At 44.7% G+C, this 25,659-nt stretch overlaps 1 protein-coding gene across 1 annotated transcript in view; it reads right to left on the bottom strand.

Annotated features, from left to right (window-relative positions):
- The window catches only part of ASTN2 (astrotactin 2), a 732,687-nt gene that overhangs the window by 549,251 nt on the left and 157,777 nt on the right, over positions 1-25,659 (bottom strand). Inside the window, exon 3 of the mRNA XM_063144970.1 lies at positions 7,888-8,075. Coding sequence (XP_063001040.1) covers positions 7,888-8,075 — 188 coding nt within the window. The remainder of the gene's footprint in view (positions 1-7,887; positions 8,076-25,659) is intronic.

Genomic DNA, 25,659 nt, shown 5'->3' with positions numbered 1-25,659 from the left:
GAAAAGTGGGAGATGTTCTTTTCCCTTTCTCTGTAACACACACACAAAAACAAACACTTCAACCAAAACAAGAGAAATCTTGTTTAGTGGGAAATTATGGTAATCGTGCACAGGAAAGCTGAAAAACCTTCACGGAGCAGACACGGAAGGAGCTGCTGCAGCCGAGAGGCAAATGGCCAGTGGAGGCTTTGCAAACTTTTCTTTCTTTTCCCCTCATTCTTCTTCCTTGTATTTTTATTTTTTTTAAAGACCTTATTTGCTTCCCGTCCTCCTCTTTTGCCTGCGTTTGGATTGATCAAGTTTGCCCCTGAGGCTTGTGGTAGTCACAAAAGAATCACAACGTGTGATATAAAGCTACCAACTTGTTTATAAAGCCACAAGTTTTCATAACAGTTTTTTGGCGGATAGATTAAAGGTGGATGCATAGGCCTGTATTAGCACTGGGCTGGAACTATATAATAAAGATATCTGAAGGAACGCCTCCTCCCATATGTACCTGCCCAGACCCTAAGGTCATCCTCAGGGGTCCTTCTCCGTGAGCCCCTGCCAAAGGAAGTGAGGCAGGTGGCTACCAGGAGCAGGGCCTTCTCTGCTGTGGCACTCCGGTTGTGGCATGAGCTCCCTAAGGAGGTTCGCCTCACACCTACACTACATTCTTTCAGGCGCCAGGTGAAGACCTCTTTATTCTCTCAGCATTTTAACCGCCTATAACTTTAATTCTAATTTTCCTGTTTTAATTTTTTATTTCTGCCCTGCTGCTGATTTTATTCTGGTTGTGTTTTTATATTGTATTTTATATCATGTTTTTATACTGTTTGTTTTATACTTCAAATGGTTTTTAATTTTTATGAACCGCCCAGGGAGCTTCGGCTACTGGGCGGTACGGAAATGCAGTAAATAAATAAATATAGATTACAAGACTTATTTTAGCACCAGGCTGAACCATTCAGCACCAACCTTTTCATTACGATCAGGGGTAGAGCAACCACTTTTCAAAGGGCAGGGGGGTGGAATTTGAAGGTGAGAATGGTCTTACCAAAAAGGGAAAGTGATATATTTCTCTGCAAATAAATAAATAAATAAATAAAAACCAGACACGTCTGCAGCTATTTCAAACAGCAACCTATCTATCAGAGACACTCCTTAGAAATTACAGAAAGTTTTCCCCATAGGAAAGGTACTATGACGACTTTTAGACAGGGGGAAATTGCGTTTCCTTACCGTTGCTCTGCTTTCTGCTTCTCTTCCGCATTTGAAACGAGCTGAAATTATACGGGGAAGAGAGCGGCGACCTCGTGGCTCGTACAAGTCAATGGTACAGCGCCCCCTAGTGGGCATTTTATAGCGCAACTTCGCCTGCAAATCCCGACATATTTCAGGAGAGTCGGGTTTTCTGAGGCTTATTTTTTTAATGTTAAAACCGGGAATGGAACGGGAGAGGCACAGGAGGCTCACGGCGTCCGCAAAATGACCCGCGAACATCGGTGAGTGGCCAGTCACAAGCATGCTATAAATTGCTCATTTAAAGAAGCCCTATGTCATGTAATGCAATATGCACTCTGTACGTGTGAAGCCCTTACTGTTCAACATTGCCAAAATTATTATAAAATTGACCACTCCTTGCTCACCCAAGCCTGGAGAATAAAGTAACCCTTGAGATTTGCAGGCTCTCCCTGGGCTAAGACATACATGAGACTATGAAGGTCTCTTAGTACTGCAGCCTTTAAGAAAATGGGTGAAAAACAACTCCGTCATCATGTGTAGTTCACAAAATGAGAAGATTAGCCTGTTTTGTGCAATAGAGGCTGATGCTGGAAAGCTTTAGAGAGCATTTTTAGTCTTCCCCCACAACACTTGGAGTGTAGGATGAAAATTGCAGCAGTACAGAGGGCAGACGAAGACGGAAATTATATGAGTTCATCTGAGAATGATACTGGAAGACAGCAGAGCAGGAATTGGGATCGGGTGGGGGCGTTGTTGGGAGAGAAGCCTTACATATCGAAGAAGGGGGAAATTACAAGTGACCCGTGGTGATCTCAACAGAGCAGTGGGCAGCCGGAAAGTGTTCCAAGGAAGGTGGAGCATTTCAGCAGGTGTAAAAGGAAGTTCTCAAAGAGAACTTTTCAGCCTATTTCTGAAACATAGGAAGTTCCTTTATCTTGACTCAGATCCATAGTGACTCTAGCTCAGGATTGTGTATGCCAGGGTTCTCCGACAGCGTATCATTCATTCCCTATGAGAGGAGGAGGGGTGGGATCATTATGACTGTTTGCATTTCTATTTCTGTTTATTATTCCTGTATGTTATAAAATTTTACATATATATATAAACGAAGCAGAAGGTATCCTAACCCAAGCAACCGTCTCCCTGAAAAACAGCCTCGCCTCTGCTGTGATGTGCTGGCAAATGGTAATATCTGTGTTAAATTCTTAATCTTTCTATCCTTCAGTCTCTTGAACATTTTGGTTAATCCCTTTTGATAATTTATATGATGTGTTTTGTCAAAACAAAAGCAAAAAAAGAAGTCATTGAAGTAGGCTACTTAGTTAACTATTATATGTTAATTAATTATCGCAAGCAAGGATTTTCGGTTGAATTATGCAATGTCTGATCATTTCTCCCCTTCATTTCAGTCATCGAAATAATGTTTACACATACTATGATAATCTGTAATGTCCTCAAATTGTAAATTATTCCTTTCGCCTTCCACTAAAGTAGTTTGCCTATCTAGTGAGATGGTGTTCAAGGTTTATTAATGAATTTATCATCATCAAGCACTATATGCTAAATTATATAATACATTTATTATATCGCTATTCCATGTATTTAAATACGTTATCTACTGGCAGCATAGAGGGGGTGCAGGAGGAGAACCCCAAGGAAGATTTGACCTAGGTTACCTCTCCGCAGCCCTGGTTTGACTCCCCACACACCTGGGGAAATGGAAAAAATCGACACTCCTGGTAGGTGCAACAGTCCACAACCTCATGGGTTCATCCACTGTGAATAAAATAGGGTGACCATATGAAAAGGAGGACAGGCCTCCTGTATCTTTAACAGTTGCATAGAAATGGGAATTTCAGCAGGTATCATTTGTATGTATGGAGAACCTGGTGAAATTCCCTCGTTATCACAACCGTTAAAGCTGCAGGAGCTATACCAGAGTGACCAGATTTAAAAGAGGGCAGCTTTAACTGCTGTGATGAAGAGGAAATTTCACCAGGTTCCCCATATATACAAATGACACCTGCTGAAATTTCCTTTTCAATACAACTGTTACAGATACAGGAGCCCTGTCCTCCTTTTCATATGGTCACCCTGCATAGCTGTCTTGGGAATGAATTAAAGGATAGGGTAGGGTGACCATATGAAAAGGAGGACAGGGCTCCTGTATCTTGAACAGTTGCATAGAAATGGGAATTATAGCAGGTATCATTTGTATATATGGAGAATCTGGTGAAATCCCCTCGTCATCACAACCGTTAAAGCTGCAGGAGCTATACTAGAGTGACCAGATTTAAAAGAGGGCAGCTTTAACTGCTGTGATGAAGAGGGAATTTCACCAGGTTCCCCATGTATACAAATGACACCTGCTGAAATTTCCTTTTCAATACAACTGTTAAAGATACAGGAGCCCTGTCCTCCGTTTCAGATGGTCACCCTAAATAAAATCTCTCCATATTAATAATAATAAAAACAACCCAACAAGTTATTCCTGGCCCCAAAGTTTTGCTGCATGACGCCTCTCTATTCAGGAGCATCTTTTAATAACAAAATTAATAATTGCTTTGTTTCTTATCCAGCAGTGTTTCCTTCCTAATCTGTCCCCAATGAGACGTAACATTAATTACTACATTTAAAGGAACTTCCGTCTCCATTAATGTCATCCCCCCTTTTCATCTTGAACATCTGAAAATTGTTTTCAGGGAGGGACGGTTGCGGGGGGAGAGAAACTGCAGCTGGAATATGTAAAGGCTGAATTTTATTTATTTCTGCAATGTCAAATACAAAGGAATCAATATTTTTGTCATTACGCCTGCCGTCATTCCCTCCCTCCCCCCCCCCGCCCGCTGCAACATAATCTTTGCTGTCATTTGAGTTTTAATTGTGTTGTTTCCTCTTGTGTGTGGAAGTAAATCTTATCTGTTTTGGATTAAAATTCAATGAAGGTCACAGCGGCTCGAAAATTTACCAGGCTGCTGCAATTAATGTTCATTTGGCTTTGATAAATTGGAATGTTTCCCCACAAAAGGAGTGGAGTGGATTTCAGAAGCCATAATTCTTTCATTAACTCAATGATTTCCCTTGCATGATGGAGCAACGCGTCACTGCTCGGTTTGTCATCTGTCACTTCAAGGTTCTGGGCATATGCCTGATATGATTTATTATGATTATTTGGGCTGCTTGTGTCAAAACATTTAAAACCACTAATTATTCTTCCCCTGTAAAGTGTTGAATTAAAGAAAAAATGTGACGCATCCCTCCCTCTGTTCTGCTTATTCCCTTGCTTAATTATCGTTCCCGGTCGTTATAAATCCTGGCTAAGAGCTTCCTTTCAGATGGTTTGTTTTCAGAGATGCGGCTAGTTTAAAATTTCTTAAGAGGGCTCCTTACAGGTTCCATCAAAGCAGGCGGCGTTGGCAAGGGCCAATTCAATGCCTTGGTCCTTCACCCCAATCGGATCTCAGTTGCTTCTTTAACGGTGGAAAAAGTGCACTTCCCTGCTGGTTAATTACGAAGCCACGCAATGAAAAAAGACAATTTTTCTCTTGTTCCGTGAGACCTTTAAAAAGGAAAGACCTAAAGACCCTCAACGCTAACCCACGGCCAGGATTGGCCTCACAAAACTGGAGCGGTGCAACGCCAATTAAAAACAGCTCGGATTCTGTGCTCAAATTATGCTAATAAGGCAGCAAATTCAAATGTGTTGATTCTGCATTGACTTGCTCAGTTTGCATATTTTCTTCAATGATTTATTACAGTGATTTACAGTCTGGATATAATTTAAATGCGTTAGCTTAGGGTTTCTTGAACTTTTCCGAATCACCCTCCCCTCTTCTAAACATGTTCTTCTTTCTCCCCTCTCCCCACCAACACCAATCATCTATTCTACCCACAAAAATGCAGAGATCCTTACGCTCGGCAACGGGCAGATAGATTGCTGCTACATGTAAGGATCTGTGGATCGGGGTAGTAATCGTACACTGGTATTAGAAGAGAAATATAAGACAATATATCTCTGACCTGGAACCATGCAAAGGACATAAGAACATAAGAAGAGCCCTGCTGGATCAGACCAAGGGTCCATCAAGTCCAGCACTCTGTTCACACAGTGGCCAACCAGTCATCGGCCAGGGGTGAACAAGCAGGACATGGTGCAACAGCACCCTCTCACCCATGTTCCCCAGCAACTGGTGCACACAGGCTTACTGCCTCAAATACTGGAGATAGCACACAACCATCAGGGCTAGTAGCCATGGATAGCCTTTGCCTCCAGGAATTTATCCAACCCCCTTTTAAAGCCATCCAAACGGGTGGCCATCACTACATCTTGTGGTAGTCAATTCCATAATTTAGCTATGCGCTGTGTGAAGAAGTCCTTCCTTCTTCTCCCACCTATCAGCTTCATGGGATGACCCCGTTGGGTTCTAATATTTTGAGAGAGGGAGAAAAATGTCTCCCTGTCCGCGTTCTCCATACCATGTATAATTTTGTACACCTCTATCATGTCTCCCCTTAGCCTCCTTTTTTCCAAGCTAAACAATCCCAGTTGATGTAACCTTCCCTCATAGGGGAGATGCTCCAGCCATTAATCATTTTAGTTGCCCTTTTCTGCACTTTTTCTAGCTCTATAATAATCCTTTTTTAGGTGTGGTGAGGGTACACAGTATTCTAAGTGTGATTCAAGAGGCAGCTGGACAGCCTACCATCAGGGATGCTTTAAGGTGGATTCCTGCATTGAGTAGGGGGTTGGACTCGATGGCCTTGTAGACCCCTTCCAACTCTACTATTTTATGATTCTATGACTATAGATTTGTAAAAAGGCAGTTCCAGTTACTCTGGAACCCAGTGGATACAAATGGCACCCAGCAGCAGCAGCTGGGACCCAGCAGCAACTACAAAAGTGAAAAAGGTGAACACAGCCCTGCTTTAGAACCAAAAGCAAACACCCAAAAAGAAATTTCAGCTCAATCCTGCACTAAACACGAGGAACTATGATGCAGGAACTACTTTCCTTCTTGGCAGAAGAGAAAAGCCACAGAAGAACAGCAGTAGCTCAATCCCCACCGCAGAGGCTGTGCGAGGAGTACAGCGACAATTTACGGCTAAAGTTAATATCAGAACCATTACTCCTGCTTGGAAAGGTCATCACAAAGCAACACATCACGCGCATCTTAGCCAGGTGAGTGGAGGACGGACAACACCTGCTTCTCCCCCTCGCCTTCTCTCTGAAGAACCCCAGTCAGATGCTACTATTTTGGAAGCCTCTCTGTCCAATCCCAGAAAGTCTGCACAGCAGTGAGTAGGGACTTAAGAAAGCTGTAACAATGAAAAGCCTTGAAGTGATAACGCTTCGATTCTCAGGATGCTGTAACAACACATCTGTGTGTTTGTTTTCAGAGCAAACAGCAAGAATCTCTGTGCGGCTGACACCTGCTTGATGGGCCCGATCAAACATTTGAAAGTATCGAGACATGAGTGGTCCCATCGCCTCGTCTGTATCTGACTGAAGACAGGATGGGAACGGAACACTCTTGACAGCACTAAAGGTCCTCAACTCACAGAACTTGAGTTATAAGAGATACTCGACAACAAAAGGTGCGCTGGAGATGTGCCATTCGTTATGCACCGTTCACCCTCGCCCTAGAGAGAACATTCCTCCAGGCCACACTTTGCTGCTCTTGACAAATAATTTGAAAGGAAAATTTGGCTATGTAGTACCCAGAAGATAAGGGTAACCCAAGCTTTTAAGAACAATGGAGTTCAGACAGAGATATTCTCGAGACAAATCCGCTTTCAAAAGAGATGTCCGCCAACTTCCTGACTGTTAGAGCAGTACGATAATGGAACTAGTTACCTAGGGAGGTGGTAGGCTTTCCCACCCTAGAGGCCTTCAAGTGGCAGCTGGACAGCCATCTTTCAGGGATGCTTTAAGGTGGATTCCTGCATTGAGCAGGGGGTTGGACTCGATGGCCTTGTAGGCCCCTTCCAACTCTACTATTCTATGGTTTTCTGATGTCCTCTTCAACATTATTATTATTATTATTATTATTAGGTAATGAGGATGATCGAGGGTCTGGAAACAAAGCCCTATGAGAAGAGACTGGGAGAACTGGGCATGTTTAGCCTGGAGAAGAGAAGACTGAGGGGAGACATGGCAGCACTCTTCAAAGACTTGAAAGGTGGTCACACAGAAGAGGGCCAGGATCTCTTCTCCATCATCTCAGAGTGCAGGAAAAGGAATAACGGGCTCAAGTTACAGGAAGCCAGATTCCAGCTGGACATCAGGAAAAACTTCCTGACTGCTAGGGCAGTATGACAATGGAACCAATGACCTAGGGAGGTTGTGGGCTCTCCCACACTAGAGGCCTTCAGGAGGCAGCTGGACAACCATCTGTCAGGGATGCTTTAGGGTAGATTCCTGCACTGAGCAGGGGGTTGGACTTGAAGGCCTTATAGGTCCCTTCCAACTCTACTATTCTATGATTGTATGAAATCCAACTGACGTTGAGCTTCCTTTGCAGAAGAAGCATAAGTAGATTCTTTTTTTGTGGGGGGGGGGGGGGGGAGGGGAGAAAATGGATGCTTTTGACCTTGCAGGCAGCAGGTTGGCGCACATCACCCTTGGGTGGCACAGCGGGGGGGGGGGGGGAGGATGCCACTCACCATGACGGAGATGTGAAGGATGTGCATCTGCTCCTCCACGAATTCGGAAGGCTCCTGCAGGGTCGGCGGCGTGGCCCGAGAGAGCTGCTCGGCGCTGCTCATGGAAACGTGGAAGTAGAGGGTGCCGTTCTCCAGCCACTGCTGCTTCCAGTGCACCAAGGAAATGTCAGACACAGTTCCTGACATCTCTGCAAAAGAACAGAAATAGATTTGGTCCTGTTAAGTATTTGCACCGTGTTGGAAGTACTTATTTGTTATCCCACAGCAATCCTCATCCCAGACCTTAACCAAACTTAAAGCTCATGTAATTGCAGTTTCAGGGGTCCTCCCTTCCTTATCTCACCCTGGTCTGACTTAGGGCTCATCTACACCAAGCATGATATACCGTTATGAAAGCGGTATATAAAAGGCAGGAGCCACACCAAGCAGGATATAGCGCTATGAAAGCGGTATATAAAAGGCAGGAGCCACACCAAACAGGATATAGCAGTATGAAAGCGGTATACGGTCTGCATGTCCATGGGCCCCAACAGTTGTCAGTGTACTTCAATACCGCTATAAAGCAGCCGTGTGGCTCCTGCCTTTTATATAGCACTTTCATAGTGCAATATCCTGCATGGTGTAGATGAGGCCAGAGAGAGGGAAGAAGGGTGACAGAAAAGGAGGGAAGTGGTGGAAGAAACAGAGACAGACACACACAGAGGAAGAAAGTGAGAGAGAGAGAAGGTGACAGGAAAAAAGAAAGCAAGAGAAAACAAGAAGGGGTAGGAGAGAGAGAGAGAGAGAGAGAGAGGGAGAGAGAGAGAGAGGGAGAGAGAGAGAGAGGGAGAGAAACGTGGCAGAGAGAAAGTGGAGAAAGGGTGACTGAAAGAGAGACAGAGGGCTCATCTACACCATGCAGGATACTGCACTATGAAAGTGGTGTATGAAAGGCAGGAGCCACACCAGACAGGATATAGCAGTATGAAAGCGGTATATGGTCTGTGTGTCCATGGGCCCCAACAGTTGTCAGGGCACTTCAATTGTCGTGTGGCTCTTCAATTGTCGTGTGGCTCCTGCCTTTTATATACAGCTTTCATACCGCTTTCATAGTGTTATATCCTGCTTGGTGTAGATGCTTCATGGGCCCCAACAGTTGTCAGTGCACTTCAATACCGCTATAAAGCAGCCGTGTGGCTCCTGCCTTTTATATAGCACTTTCATAGTGCAATATCCTGTATGGTGTAGATGAGGCCAGAGAGAGGGAAGAAGGGTGACAGAAAAGGAGGGAAGTGGTGGAAGAAACAGAGACAGACACACAGAGAGAAAGAGAGAGAGAGAGAGAGAGAGAGAGAGAGAAGGGGCGACAGGAAGAAAGAGAAAGCAATAAGTGGTGAGAGAGGGAGAGAGATAAGGTGTAGCAGAGAGAGGGGAGGCAAGAGAAAGCAGATAGCTGAAAGAAAGAGAGAGAAGGGGTGGCGAAACAAAGGGGGGGGGAAGGAGTGGTGAAAGTATGAGAGAAAGAGTGAGAGAGAGGGCTCATCTCCACCAAGCAGGATATTCCACTAGGAAAGCAGTATATAAAAGGCAGGATCTACACTACTGTTTTATAGCGGTATTGAAGTGCCCTGACAACTGTTGGGGCCCACTGACACAAACCATATACCGCTTTCATACCACTTTCATAGTGTTACATCCTGCTTGGTGTAGATGTGTCAGTGGGCCCCAACAGTGGTCAGTGCACTTCAGTACCACTATAAAGCACTAGTGTGGTTCCAGCTTTTTATATACTGCTTTCATAGTGCAATATCCTGCTTGGTGTAGACGAGGCCTTAGTTTGTCAGCACCTAGGGGGGAGGGACCTAGCCCCTTGCCTCTATAACTCAGCAAGGCCTAGAGTACATCGATAGTGCGACAAACATATCATAATCATCCTTGCAACAACCCTGCAAGGTAGGCTGGTATTAGTACCCCCTGTCAGGGTGGAAAATTTATCTCCAGAAAGACAAACCCTGGAAGAAAACTGGACTTGGCAAAGAGTTTCACACAGGTGTTACTCATCAGTGCTGGAACTGTAAAGGTCAAAGATAAGGGAAGAATTTCTCGCATCATCCGTTAATTGAATAATTGGATGATGAAACTGTGACATCATACTGTGTATGAAATATATATATATATGTACAGGGAGCCGTGCAAGGAGCCGAACACCCCCATATCATCCGGGTGAGGGAGATGAGTCTGTGAGGCAGGCATGCAGGCAGACTTGCCTTAAGCTATCCTACTATCCATAGCAAAATTGAGAATTGGATCAGGGATGCCCTACACATGCTCTTCATTCCTGGGCTGAAGAACATTCACAATAATTTCTGGCTTATGTATTACATTTCTGTACCCCGCAATAGCTGAACCTCTCTGGCAGTTCACAAAAATCAAAACCGCAAACTGAATAATTAAAATACAATATAAAACGTAACGGCTTAAAACTGCAGCATAAAAGTGCAGCCAGAGCAGGAACCAGCGTGGAGATTTAAGAATGCGATAGCAGGTTTAAAACAGCAGAACTAAACACTGGAATGTTAAAATGCTGAAAATGCTTGGGAAAATAAAAAAAAGGTCTTCATGGAGGTGCCAGGCACACCTCTCTAGATAGCTCATTCCATAACTGGGGTGCCACCACAGAAAAGACCCTTTTTCTAGTAGCCATCTACCTCACTTCTTTTGGCAGGGGATCCAAGAGAAGGACCCCTGAAGATGAACTTAAGGTCCAGCATGTTATCTCATTAGTTCCGAATCCCAGCAACCACTTTCTGGGAACAAGCAAGAGATCCCTCTCTGTCTATGGCCCAGTTTATACAAAACAAGAAGCCATGGCTTCCTACATACGCCAGGGGTAAGCACCCTGGTGCCCCCAGATGTTCTGGACTTCAACTCCCATCAACCCCATCCAGCACGGCCAATGATTGAGGATAATGGGAGTTGCGGTCTAAAATATCTAGAGAGCAATGTGTTGCCTATCCCTATATTAGATTCCCCCCTCTCTTTCTCAACTTGCATGCAGACTAGTAGCTTTTCTTTTTTTATTTTAAATAAACCATAGTTTCCTGTGATGTCTAAACACAAGGAACCATGGCTTCCTCAAACTGTAGTTAGTGAGAACAAAAGGGATCAAAGAGTGATTTCTGATCTCGCTTGGTACTCACGAACTAGAGTTTAAACGAATTACGGTTTCCTGAATTTTGAGAGCAAGAAGAACTGTGGTCTGTTCCAAATTTGAAATGAATGCTACCGATCTCGTCCTTGTAACCGTGAAGGACAGAAGAGGGAGAGTGCAAAAGCACAAGTCTTTTCCGCAGCTCATTCACGATGTCGGTGTTTTATTCTTAGAAATGAGTTCCAGTTTGTTTTGTGACCTTGGGCTAGTTACTCCCATTTCAGGTTATTTAATTAAATGTAAACATGTAGTCCAGTTTATCTTAGAAACACCTGGCAATTAATGCACACTCACGCACAGCACAAGACAAATAATTTCCAATTAAAAGTGCTATAAACACGGCCAAAGCCACAACACTCAGCCGCCCTGACTCCAGCCACGAAAAGGAGCTCAAACAGAAAGATCCTACGCTATTTCTGAAAGATGATCAGGGGTATCAACAAACCAGAAGCAACACACCATCATCTCTGTCTTTAAGAGGTTTTGCCGATGGCTTCAAAATAAAGATTTGTAGTAGCAGCTCTTGGGAAAATCATAGCCGGAGACGCCAAAACTTCAACATTTAAGAACTCTGTTCATGGGCCCCTATGCTTTTTATGCAGAACAATAGAGGCTTTTCTGCTCCGCAAAAGTTCACGCACCTTTCAGCAAGTCCGTCCCCCCCACCCCCCCAGCAAAGATTCTCCAAAAGATTTTACAACTCCAGCTGTCGTGAGTTTAAGCTGGTGGAACAGATACGGACTTGCAAAGCAGAACCCATCTAAAACGTGAAACCCTTTGCATGGGGGGCTCAGCTTACCTGCCTTTCAGACTTAGCGCTTCTCCCCCGACCCCCCCCCCCGACCCCCTGTTCCACAGCTGACTGAACACCTAAGCTGCCGTTTTCCCTCTTGACGGAAACAAGGTTAAACTATTATTGCAAACTCTCTTACTCAGCACTTTGCTAATTATTCTATTGACATATCCAAGACAGAGGTACTGCCACTTGAATCCCCAACGAGGACAAGTTAGTGGCCCAGGGCGCTCATTATCCACACAGCAACGAGGAGAGCGCACACACACACTCGATTTTATCTAATGGCCGTCTCTGAAAACTTCAGGAAAACGGAGAAAGAAATCCTTATTAACAATGTACAAGTTACTGTTTTTAAAACGGTTGTGACTTCAACGCCATTTGTGTCTCCTATTCTGTGGCCTTAGGTAGATTAAGCTATAGCCTGGGGCGAACCCTGGGATCGTACCTGTGCATCCACATGACGCACAGGGGATCCCGGGATCAGGGAGGGATCATCCCTCCCTTGTCCCAGGATACAGCCCTACCCTTCGGCCCCGCTTTTTCGTGTGGTCCGTTTCCATGCCAGGAGCGCTGCACCCATTAGGGGTAGTTTGGGGGAAGTGGGGGAAGTAGGTAAATTTAAAAAAAAACACCTTTGTGCAAACCCTTACCTTTGATATTTATTTATTTAGATTTATTTTATTTATTACACTTATATACCTCCCCCGTAGCCAGAGCTCTCTGGGCGGTTTACAGAAATTCTAAAATTGAGATAAAAACAAGTATACAAAATTTAAAGTTTTAAAACACAGAACGTACACACATAAAGCATTAAAAACCGTTAAAAAAAATAAAATAACCATGTGGGTGATTAAGATGTGCCGCCATATGCCTGGGCAAAGAGGAAAGTCTTAACCTGGCGCCGGAAAGATAGCAGCGTTGGTGCCAGGCGAGCCTCGTCAGGGAGATCGTTCCAGAGTCTGGGGGCCACTACCGAAAAGGCCCTGTCCCTCGTTGCCACGCTCCGAGCCTCTCTCGGAGTAGACACCCGGAGGAGGACCTTAGATGTTGAACGTAGTGACCGGGTATATTCACGTCCAGAGAGGCGTTCTGTCAGGTATTGTGGTCCCATGCCGTGTAAGGCTGTATAGGTCAAAACCAGCACCTTGAATTGGGCTCGGAAACATACAGGCAGCCAGTGCAAGGCGTACATAATGCTCCTCCTCTCCATTTTATCCTCACAGCAACAACCCTGTGAGGTAGGTTGGGCTGAGAGTCTGTGACTGGCCCAAAGTCACCCAGTGGGCTTTCGATGGCCAAGTGGGGACTAGAACCCAGATCTCCCGACTCTCAGTCCGACATTTCCTTTAAAGAAACACCAGCCTACCATTCAGAAAGGAGTCAAAACAGGCAGCCTCGCCAAGGCCTGACAGATGTATTTAGAACGTGTCTGTATCAAATTCTGCTGTTCGGCGGAGTCCGTTCCGAAGATCTACTTGTTTTACAAGGCAGCCCTCGGCACGGTGCTTCTGACTCCAGCCTGTCTACTGAGTCTCCTTCAAATCATACTTTTCATCGCAGCCTCCATCCTGTTCTCCCTCCTCCACCCGTGCCTGTTTTATACGTTCAATAGAGACTCTAAGCCCTATGGGCAAGGACTGCATTACCCCTGCTTTCTGTTCAGTGTCTAGAATGCGAACGATGCTAAACAAACATTAAATATTAATACGGATGGGGGAAGATGGCAGACTCTGATACGGTGTACAAATTATGTAAAATTCTCAAGCGGTACGTGGAAGATGGAGACAAGGAATATCTGGCGGGGTCATGGTTTCTCGGATGTAGTCGGGGCGGCTGCTCAAAGTTGTTTTTAGACGTACGTTGTCTCCGTGTATGCTGTTTGTGTGTTTTAGGTAAATGTTTGTTTTTTTCAAAAATGTATACTGGATTTTAATGATTTTTAAAAATATAAGAATGTAAGAAGAGCCCTGATGCTGGATCAGACCAAGGGTCCATCTAGTCCAGGACTCTGTTCACACAGTGGCCAACCAGCCTTTGGCCGGGGATGGACAAGCAGGACGTGGTGCAACAGCACCCTCCCACCCATGTTCCCCAGTAATCGGTGCAGACAGGCTTACTGTCTTGAATACTGCTGATAGCACACAACCATCAGGGCTAATATAAATTTGTAAGCTGCCCAGAGAGCGTCAGCTCTGGGGCGGCATAGAAATGTATTAATTTATTAATTATTGCATTTATACCCCGCCTTTTTTCCTCCAAAGAACCCAAGGCGGCGTACATAATCCTCCTCCTTTCTATTTTATCCTCACAACAACAACCCTGTGAGGTAGGTTGGGCTGAGAGTCTGTGACTGGCCCAGAGTCACCCAGTGGGTTTCCATGGCCAAGTGGGGACTAGAACCTGGATCTCCAGACTCCCAGTCCAACACTCTAACCACTACACCACACTGGCTAGAAATGCAATTAATAATAAAATAAGTGCAGTTGTAGTAATCCTAGGCCTGGCGAGAGACAGATTCAAATCCCACTGCGTTGTGAAGCTCACTGGATGATGATGATGATGATATATTTATTGCCCACCTCTCCCTCTGGATCGAAGCAGGGAACAACATAGAATACAAAATATTCTATGTTGACTTGAGACATTCACTCTCCCTCAGCCTAACATGCCTCACAGGTTATGGGGAAGGTAAAAAGACGGCGGCACCATGGGGCCACTCTGAACTCTTCGGAGGAAAGGCGGGATAAAAATGGAATCAATGAAAGAGAAAAATGAGATAGACATAAGGAGGCCACAGGAACACATAATGCTGCATCTACTCAATTTCAATATTTGTCCGCGAACTATCTGATGCCTACAGTGGTGGCCAAAATTGTGGATACTTCTTTGAATTTTTCATGTTTTGCAACTTTGCATGCTTATAGAAAATGTTCTGTTTCACAAAATTCAAATGTTCATATATCAATTGGAAGAGAATTTAATGCTGAATTCAATACAAAAAACGGAATGCAAATATCTGCAGTACAAAAAAAGTTATGCTTACTTTAGTCTAAAAACAAACACAGGTGTGATGGAGTGAAGAAGCGGATTGGAATTGCAAACCCTACTGTCCAATTACAGTCCTTGTTCTGGGGACCAATCACCTGGCAGTAGCTGCGATACCTCATTTTTCAAGTTTTGCTGTTTGTTCTGTAACTGAAGCGCAGTTGGAGGTTGTGTGAATATTTGAAGTATTTCTCAGATTAAAAGTGTACGTACGTATGTCATAAATAGAACAACAGCACCAAAGAAAAAAGTGGATTGGACACCCAGGAAAAGAAGCAGGATTGTGGCATTACGTGAATCAGGTCTTTCAATGGATATATAAATTGGAATTTTGTGAAACAGAACATTTTCGATAAGCATGCAAAGTTGCAAAATATGAAAAATTCAAAGAAGTGTCCACAATTTTGGCCACCACTGTATTTTGGCAACCATCCCAGAGTGCAGGACATGGAATAATGGGCTCAAGTGACAGGAAGCCAGATTCTGGCTGGACATCAGGAAAAACTTCCTGACTGTTAGAGCAGTATGACAATGGAACCAGTTACCTAGGGAGGTGGTGGACTCTCCCACACTAGAGGCCTTCAAGAGGCAGCTGGACAGCCATCGGTCAGGGATGCTTTAGGGTGGATTCCTGCATTGAGCAGGGGTTGGACTCGATGGCCTTTAGACCCCTTCCACCCCTACTATTCTATGATTATCTTTTCATTGATGCCCAGATTACTCTCTTTGTGTGTGTGTGTGTGTGAGAGAGAGAGAGAAAAGGGGGAGGGGGGAGGAGAGAGTTTCTGCAAAAATGAATTCTCAAAATAAACTGTAAGAAAACAAGGTCACAGATTTTGGCACTACTCCGTCTGTTTCAACTGATGGAAACACTTTAGAAAAACATGATTTGAGAATGATGGAAAATGGAGACTCGCCCAAGTCATTCAGCACACATCCTTTAAGATCCGGGCATATTGTAGTATGTCTACCCTCAATTCAGAGTTGAAATGGGGTTATTCCTACATTAAAAATTCTTAACGCCAGAATGTTTCTGGGGCAGACTGAAGCCATCAAGATAGCTCAAAGCAAACTTTGAAATGTCCTTTTACATCATCCCCCGGGATACCAGTTTCACAATCCCAGAGAAAAAAACCAAGCAGACTTTGGTTGCTAAGGCTCACATACTAGCTATTACCTACCAGGTTCTGATAAGAAATCACGAGGATTCAAGGTTATCAAATCTACGCTTGTTGAAATGAGCTGTTAAAAGCAACTGATAAATCTTCCTGGTATCCCAATTTAATCACCTAATAGAAATCAACACTCCCCCTGCAGATGAAATCTGTCTGTGATCGTGTGATCATGGCAAAGCAACCAAGTAGTTTAAATCTGAGGGTGTCTCCCAGAATTCAGAAGTTTGATGTGCTAAACTTGTGTCTTCACTTCAATATTGCAAACTCAAACTGCACTCCTAAGCAGAATTACTAGGGAGCAAGTCCCATTGAGCTCAGTAGGACTGAGTTCTGCTTCAACATGCTTAGGATTGCTCTGCCAGACATATTTTGGCAAACTATTTTCAAATTCGGTGCTTTATACATGAAGAATACATACAAATATTATACAATTCTACGGTGTGATCACAGTTGGAATACTGTGTACAGTTCTGGTCACCACACCTAAAAATGAATATTATAGAGCTGGGAAAAGTGCAGAAAAGGGCAACTCGGATGATTCAGGGGTTGGAGCATCTCCCCTACGAGGGAAGGTTACACCAATAGGATAGTTTAGCTTAGAGAAAAGGAGGCTAAGGGGAGACAGGATAGAGATGTACAAGATTATGCATGGTATGGAGAATGTGGACAGGGAGACATTTTTCTCCTTCTCTCAAAATACTAGAACCCAACGGGGTCATCCCATGAAGCTGATAGGTGGGAGATCCAGGACAAATAAAAGGAAGGACTTCTTCACACAGCGCATAGCTAAATTATGGAATTGACTACCACAAGATGTAGTGATGGCCACCCGTTTGGATGGCTTTAAAAGGGGGTTGGATAAATTCCTGGAGGCAAAGGCTATCAAGGGCTACTAGCCCTGATGGTTGTGTGCTATCTCCAGTATTTGAGGCAACCTAGGGCTGTGAGAACTGGACCATAAGGAAAGCTGAGCGAAGGAAGATAGATGCTTTTGAACTGTGGTGTTGGAGGAAAATTCTGAGAGTGCCTTGGACTGCAAGAAGATCAAACCAGTCCGTACTCCAGGAAATCAAGCCAGACTGCTCACTTGAGAGAATGGTATTAAAGGCAAAACTGAAGTACTTTGGCCACATAATGAGAAGACAGAACACCCTGGAGAAGAGGCTGATGCTAGGGAAAGTGGAAGGCCAAAGGAAGAGGGGCCGACCAAGGGCAAGATGGAGGGATGAGATTCTGGAGGTGACGGACTTGACCTTGGGGGGAGCTAGGGGTGGTGATGGCTGACAGAAAGCTCTGGCGTGGGCTGGTCCATGAAGTCACGAAGAGTCAGAAGCGACTGAACGAATAAACAACAAACCTTCCTTGCGAGGTAGGCACATGCTTTGCAGCAATTAGCTCTTCTGCCTCTTTATTCTGCAGAATAAACGTTGTTTGACCCATACTTCATCTCCTCTCCTCCATGTGCTGAAGTGGACTTGGTACACCAGGGAACGAGCTATTTTTGCAACATGGGGATGTACAGTCAGATCTTTGACGGGAGGGAATCCACTGACTCCCAGGGCGCTTCCAAACAGGAGACTCCTAGCACTAACGTTCAAGAGGCATCGATTCCGTCTTTTTTTCCTTAACATTCTTTTTTTTTTCCTGGTAAGAAAAAAGACAGAAGGGACCGGGAACTACAGGAGGCTAGACTGAAGACAGCATCGCCTAGACCCTTCACCCCTCATATCATTCGGCGAATAAGGCAATGCAATTGCACAATAAAAGCCTTGCCTGAAAGCACCTTCAATCTCAGAAGCAGCAGGGTAACAACTGTCCATATTTTCCATCCTAAACTACAACGAGCCAGATTTATGTAAACATATGGAAGAACTTGCTACTTTATTTCATTAAAATAGGTGCACCTTGCCTTTGGGTGTGCAAAGCCAAAAAGCAGCTAGCAAGAACTGTTCAAATTACAATACACGATCAAAATAAAGCCGCTGAACACCAATAAAACACAACGAAAGAGACCAAGCCAAGCAGCAATAGCCGTAATTGGCTAATCAACCCAGCACTCAGCAAACCTCTGGAGCGCTACAAACTTTTGCCTGGTGCCCGAAGACCAATAATTGTCAAATGAAGTGGAAAAAGGGATACCACCGTTTTGGTGCTATTGTTGAAAAGGCCCTGTCCTGGATAGCCATCCACTAAATGTCAGACAGCAGAGGCAGAAAGAGCAGGGACTCTGGTGAAGCTCATAAAATATAGGTAGATTCATATGGGAGATAGCAGACCTTGAGGTATCTCAGACCTAAACTGAAGAACGACGTGCCTTCAGAAGCTGTGGAGTTGTCTTCTGTTTTCAGGAAAGCCTACACAAACATCCACTCAGATTGCTTTGGGGACAGACATAATGCAAAACGGCTTGGGACCTCGATACTTGAGGGAGCGCCTCTCCCGATATCTGCCTGCCCGAGACTTGAGATCTGTGGGAGGTGCCCTTCTCCACATCCCACCAGCACAACACATACACTATGGTGGGACATGGGAGAGGGCCTTCCCTGTTGTGGCACCCTGACTGTGGAATGCCCTCCCCTTGGAGGCCCGACTGGCACCAACGCTGATTTTATTCCGGCGCCAAGTTAAAACATGGCTTTTTAAACAAAGCCTTTGATAGCTAAATTCACCAAGGCTGCACATAGTTTTAATTGTTTCTATTGATTTTAAATTCTACGCTGGCTTTAGCTTGATGAATGGTTTGTTTTTTGCTGTGTATATTTATTGTTTTATTCTGTTTGTATGATTTTATCTGTATGCTGCCCTGAGATGTCGGTGATATAGGACAGGATACAAATGTTTTAATAAATAAATAATCCACAATCTGAGCAAAGCACAGAGAAGAACCTACACTGTGGTTTGAGCTTCCAGACCTAAAACAGCAAACCAAGGTTTATCAGCTGTTGACTTGCACCTGATCAGGACTTTGCTTAAGTTCGTCAGTTTACTCCTACCTCCACCGTGCAGTTTCTTGAGATGCAGGCAAAGGTGGTTTATGATTTACGAGTTCAGACATTAACAGCAAGCCACAGCACAATTTTCAGTTCACAAACTATCTTCAACCATAACATGCTTGGGGGAGAAATGAAATGCAGAAAATACAGTGATAATTACAATAAAGGTTGTCAGAATATGAAGTATCCAATTATGATTTCCGATTCTGGTTTGCTCGCTTCAAAAACAAAGACAATTTGTGGGCAAGTTCAAGTTCAGACACTATGAGAGTCCGTGGTCTAGCTAACAGCTTCCAAGTTATTGTCATGACTAGGCCTGTTCCCCTTAGGCTGGGGGAAGGAGTTTCTGGCGATCAATCAGAATCAGATTCTGAAGCAGAAGAGAGAGAGACAGAAACGTGCCAGCCTACACGGGATGTGGAGGAGGTGATTCTTACGGGCTCTTCACCATCTGGGGATGAACCTTCGCCAGACCTTATCACTGAAAACGTTAACAACACACTGTCTGTGGGAAAACAGTATTCTTACAAGAGGGAGGGCGTTTAGCTGATCCTAGAGTCTGCTAAAGGAAGGTGAGAGAAGGTCAGCCCGGCTAGCTTCTCACCAAAGTCTTCTTCAGAACCAGCCTCCTTGAAGTTAAAGTGTCCTGGGAAAAGGCTTTCCCTTTTTCTTGAAAGGACAATGGTCTCGCTTAGTTTGCGTAGTTTTGCCTAGAGGAAAATTGCCAGAAGTTCGACTCTCTTCAGGTGGGAAGAGATGTTCATTGCTTGAATAAAGCTTTGTGGATTCTGTGGCAGACCTCTTCATTGTCTCCCAGTAAGGTGGGAGGTTTTGGGAAACACAACAGTTATGCCTGTACCCAGGCCTTGCATCAAGGTTTGTCCGCATCAAGTCAGCAAAGTTCAGCAGCTGTCCCTTCAGGCTCCCTTCATTATCATTTTCCAGTTGGAAAAGTATGAATCAAGTACACCTCTTTTCTAGCTGAAAATGTCGTTTGGCCACCAAAACAAAAACGGAGATGTTATTATGTTCTCCTGGAGAGCTTTGACCTGTAAAGAAAGTGCCCCCCCCTCCCGTCTTCCTACACAACCTTGCAAAACAAAAGAAGGTGCGAACAAGCAGAAAGGTTCGGAACAGCGGGTCAAGTGTGGCTCACCCAGCCAGGTACTATACACAGTATGACTTTGCTTTTCATTATTTCCCTTTTGAAAAACGTGTGTTTATTTTAGTGCTCGCAACAGGGAAACAGTCCATAACCTTCTGCAAAGAAACATTGAAAAAGCACTAAAGAGATCTTACAAGCTATCCCCCCCCTCCAAAAAAAAAAAAAACCCTCCGTTTTATGAGGTATATAAGAGGTGGTGTAACCAATGTCTGTATTTTTCAGAACGCGGAGAGAGAAATGAAAAAGAAACACACCAGCAATTAAATCTACTCGGAACATTCACGCCATCACTGGAGTTATTGCTGTTACACTTTAGACCCTTGATCCAAACCTCAATAACAATGGCGGCGCTATCAGGTGGTCTCAAATTTCATGTAATTGCCAAATAACAAATAAGGGGCATAAATTGAGACAATACCCTGACGAGAAATAAGATAACCTCGACTTTGCTGTTTTTCTTTAAGTAGTTGCCGGTCATTTATAGCTAGGATGCCAGGTGCGAAAAAGAACACGGACGTCTTCGCCTTGAATCATTGTGCGGAAAAGGGCATTTCAGCAGGTGTACCCCGTCCTGCAACCTGTAACTGCTGCCGTTTCCTCTTCTACACAGCTACTAAAGGTGCGGGAGGCTTGTGTATCCAGCTACCCTATTTGTAGCTGACGAGAAAAATCAAAACACTTGCAGGAACTCCTGCGAGTAATTGATAACACAGAGAATCGAAGTAGTTTCCAGGAAAAGAGTTGGGAGTTATTTATTAAGGGTCAAGGATGGAGGCTTTATGCAACCATTCGGAACCTGCCTCTGAAATGTATGCTTTGACCCATTCCCTGCTTTCTGCATCCTAGGAAAACCAGCATGCCATGTGAGAATCCTTCTCCCTGAGATACTTAGGGAAGTTGCGGGCGCACAACTGGGTCCGGGAGTCCAGCAGGCTCCCCCACCCCACCCCCAGACCCAGTTTGATGGGTCGCAACACATTTGCGGGCTTCCTTTTTGAGCGCCCTGTAGCTCGGCAACCACCAGGGAGTGGTCCAACTCCATCCGTTTTCTCCATTGTGCACAGCAATGTAAGCCATGGCTAGACCTGCTGATATCCCGGGGATCGCCCCTGGATCATCCCTGTGCATTCACATGATGCACAGGAGATCCCAGGAGCAGGGAGGAATGATCCCTCCCTTTCCCCGGGATATCGGCATAGCCTTTCTCCCCGCGGTCTCGGGATGATTCCGAGACTGTGGAACGTGCGGGTGGGCATCACAGGTTGTCCCGGCTCCTCGCGAGTAACCGCGAGGAGCTGAGAGCCAGGCACGGGGCACAGAGCTCCTGAGGAGCTCTGTGCCCATTGGGGGCGGGGTGGGGGGAGTGGGGAATTTTGCGACCGAGCGCTCCTTCTCCTTTAAGAAAAAAACACAAAATGGTGTGCGCAACGTCCTCTTCCTCCTAGAATGTTGTGCACTGCATGTAGACAGAGGGGGAGATCTCGCGATAACCATGTCGCGAGATCCTCCCTCCTCCGTCATGCTAGACCCGTAAGTCTAGCCATGGCTGCAGACTCTGGAAATTGCGTGTTTTCCAAGTTGCTTAAATGGCGGCTGTCACACTAGACCCATAGGTCTAGCCATGGCCGTAGACTCTGGAAATTGCATAATTTCCAAGTTGCTTAAATGGCGGCTGTCACACTAGACCCGTAGGTCTAGCCATGGCCGTAGACTCTGGAAATTGCGTAATTTCCAAGTTGCTTAAATGGCGGCTGTCACACTAGACCCGTAGGTCTAGCCATGGCCGTAGACTCTGGAAATTGCGTAATTTCCAAGTTGCTTAAATGGCGGCTGTCACACTAGACCCGTAGGTCTAGCCATGGCCGTAGACTCTGGAAATTGCGTATTTTCCAAGTTGCTTAAATGGCGGCTGTCACACTAGACCCGTAGGTCTAGCCATGGCCGTAGACTCTGGAAATTGCGTAATTTCCAAGTTGCTTAAATGGCGGCTGTAAAGGCCCCATTTATGCACGATTAAAGATGTGAACGCCAGACAGCTTCGTGGCTTCATCAGGCACACAGAGAAGTTCACAAAGAGCCAGACAAAGGTACTGTAAGTCCATCCACCCCTAGCTGTAATTTATATTTCGAATGCTTTCATGGTTTTAATTTCTGTAAACTGCCCAGAGAGCTTTGGCTACTGGGCTTTATAAAAAAAAATGCAATAAATAAATAAATGCTAGTGTTCCCTGTGGAGGAAATTTGTGAAAACTAGGCCTAACTAGGTATCTTTTTTAAAAGATAAATAAATTAAAAATTTCCCCAATATTCATTGTTTAAGTAGCGATGATCAAAGGAAGTGAGGCAGGTGGCTACCAGGAGCAGGGCCTTCTCTGCTGTGGCACCCCGGCTGCGGAATGAGCTCCCTAAGGAGGTTCGCTTGGCACCTACACTATATTCTTTCAGACGCCAAGTGAAGACCTTTTTATTCTCCCAACATTTTAACAATCTATAAATACATTTTAACATGGTGTTTTAAATTTGTAATTTTGCATTGCTGCTGATTTTATCCTGGTTGTTCTTTTATATTGTATTTTACATCATGTTTTTATACTGTTTGTTTTATACTTGAATGGCTTTAATTTTTGTGAATTGCCCGGGGACCTTCGGCTATTAGGTGGTATAAAAATGCAATCAATAAATCTAAGTTTGGAATACAGATCTGTCCATGTCGTAACGCTCAGCCATCTTATGAACTGAGCATCATTTCCCCAGAAGCATTTCTTCAGCTTGGAACATAAAACAAAATTCTGAAGATGAACAGTCAGCAGTCTGGGTGACCGGGCTGCTTTGTAGCTGAATGTGCAAGAATTGCTTAATGTTAGCCTCCTGCTCTTCGGAGTTTTTCATGGATTGCTGTGAACTTCATCAGCAGAGCACCCAACCAGGCAGCCCGTCCTACGAACAACTGTGGGTCCTCCAAACTTTATCCTCTCAAGAAAAGTGGTTTTATCCTAGTTGTGCTTTTTATACTGTATTTTGTATTTGTGCTTTTAACCTGTTGGTTGTTTTATTATGGTTTTAATTTTTGTGAACCGCCCAGAGAGCTTCGGCTATTGGGCGGTATAGAAATGTAATAAATAAATAAATAAATAAATAAATAAAAAGGCTGTGAGGTAGGACAGACCAAGCAATGGTGGCTGGTCATACACACAGCATGAGCGTCACGGCTGACCCATTCTCTAACCAATTTATACTATTGAAATGCCAGCTTTCCACAAATGTCACCAAGGCAGCGTACGGCAACTCAAATTATTATTATTATTATTATTATTATTATTATTATTATTATAATATTTATTTGTATCCCGCCTTTTGCCCAATGCTGGGCCTCAAGGCGGCCTTACAAAGTTTAAAATATACATGGGGGGGGAGGGAAACAAAACCATAAACAATTAAAAAATACACAACAAAATTATAAAACATTAACATAGATGGAGGACTGGATTATTCTCCAAAGGCCTGCTGGAACAAAAAAGTTTTAGCCTGCTTCCGAAAGCCCATCAAGGAGGGAGCCAGCCTAGCTTCCCCAGGAAGAGAGTTCCAGAGCACCGGAGCAGCCACCGAGAAGGCCCTCTCCCATGTTCCCACCAAGCGTGCCTGTGAAGATGGTGGGACTGAAAGAAGGGCTTCTCCAGAAGATCTCAAAGCACGGGCAGGCTCATAAGGGAGGATACGGTCTTTCAAATAACCTGGACTTGAGCCATATTAGGGCTTTATGGGTCATCACCAGCACTTTGAATTGTGCCCGGAAACAGACTGGAAGCCAGTGGAGCTGTTTTAACAGGGGAGTTGTCTGCTCCCGGTAACCAGCCCCGGTCAACAATCTGGCTGCAGCTCTTTGAACCAGCTGGAGTTTCCGAACACTCTTCAAAGGCAGCCCCAAGTAGAGCGTGTTACAGTAATCCAAATAAGAACAACGATACATGATCCACAACAAAACCATATTGAAACATTAAAATAACATTAACGTCCCTGTCGAGAATTTAAATGGGCAAATTAAAGAGATGACCATGCTACTGGGGCCTTAGTTAGACCTACCCGTTAGCCCGCGACGGAGGAGGGAAGATCTCGCGTTGTGTTTAACGCGAGATCCCTCCTCTGTTTACACATGACGCGCAACGACCTCAGAAGGAGAGGCATCGCGCCCGCCATTTTTTAAAACCTCTTATTTATTTATTTATTACATTTTTATACCGCCCAATAGCCGAAGCTCTCTGGACGGTTCACAAAAATTAAAACCGTAATAAAACCACCAACAGGTTAAAAGCACAAATACAAAATACAGAATAAAAAGCACAACCAGGATAAAACCATGCAGCAAAATTGATATAAGATTAAAATACAGAGTTAAAACAGTAAAATTTAAATTTAAGTTAAAATTAAGGGTTAAAATACTGAGAGAATAAAAAGGTCTTCAGCTGGCGACGAAAGGAGCACAGTGTAGGCGCCAGGCGGACCTCTCTGGGGAGCTCATTCCACAATCAGGGGGCCACAGTGGAGAATACTGGAGATAGCACACAACCATCAGGGCTAGTAGCCATGGATAGCCTTCGCCTCCAGGAATTTATCCAACCCCCTAATAAGAACCCTCAGACCTTGGTAAAGCTGGGTATCAAAAAGCCTTCTCTCTGACTTTCACCATCAGATGAGACCATGACCATTTCCTATTTCCACTCTCAGGTGAGACCAACTCAACTGAGAAACTGCCATCTAACGGACCGCCTGCCTAGTTCCACAGAATAGCTGACAATATATGACCGCAGTCTACCGACCATGACCCAACTCAAACCTAAGGATGCTTGTGCACACAAGGTAAGTAGTTTCTGAAATTTAAATTACTTTCCCCACTCCCCACCCACCCTACCCCCGATGGACGCAGCACTCCTGAGGAGCCCTGTGCCTGTCTGTGCACAGGTCCCAGTTCCTCGCGAAGAATCACGGGGAGCCAGGTCAATCCACGGCACCCGGCCACATGTTCCACGGTCTCGGGCTCAGCCCGGGACCACAGAAAAACCAGGGCCAAAGGGGAGGGCAAGATCCCAGGGCAAAGGAGGGATCATCCCTCCCTGATCCCGGGATCCCCTGTATGTCATGTGAACACACAAGGATAATCCCAGGGATCACCCAGGGATAAAGCCCTGTCTAGCTGTAGCCTGGGAAATGATGAGTGTTGCAATGCAACACATCTGGAAGGCACCAGTTTGGGAAGGCTGTACTATACAAAACTGGATTTCAGGAACATGGCATTCATTCATTCATTTTTATTTCATCCCTCCCAATAGCCAAAGCTTTCTGGGACCCAAATAATTCAACAGCAGGTTGGGGAGTGAGAAAAGGGGGTTTTATTTGCAAAGCGGGTGAGGTGG

Source organism: Elgaria multicarinata, chromosome 19, assembly GCF_023053635.1.
Source record: "Elgaria multicarinata webbii isolate HBS135686 ecotype San Diego chromosome 19, rElgMul1.1.pri, whole genome shotgun sequence".
In the NCBI taxonomy this organism is placed as follows: Eukaryota; Metazoa; Chordata; class Lepidosauria; order Squamata; family Anguidae; genus Elgaria; species Elgaria multicarinata.
The sequence above is the reverse complement of the archived record's forward strand: the minus strand, read 5'-3'. Positions and strand labels throughout refer to the sequence as shown.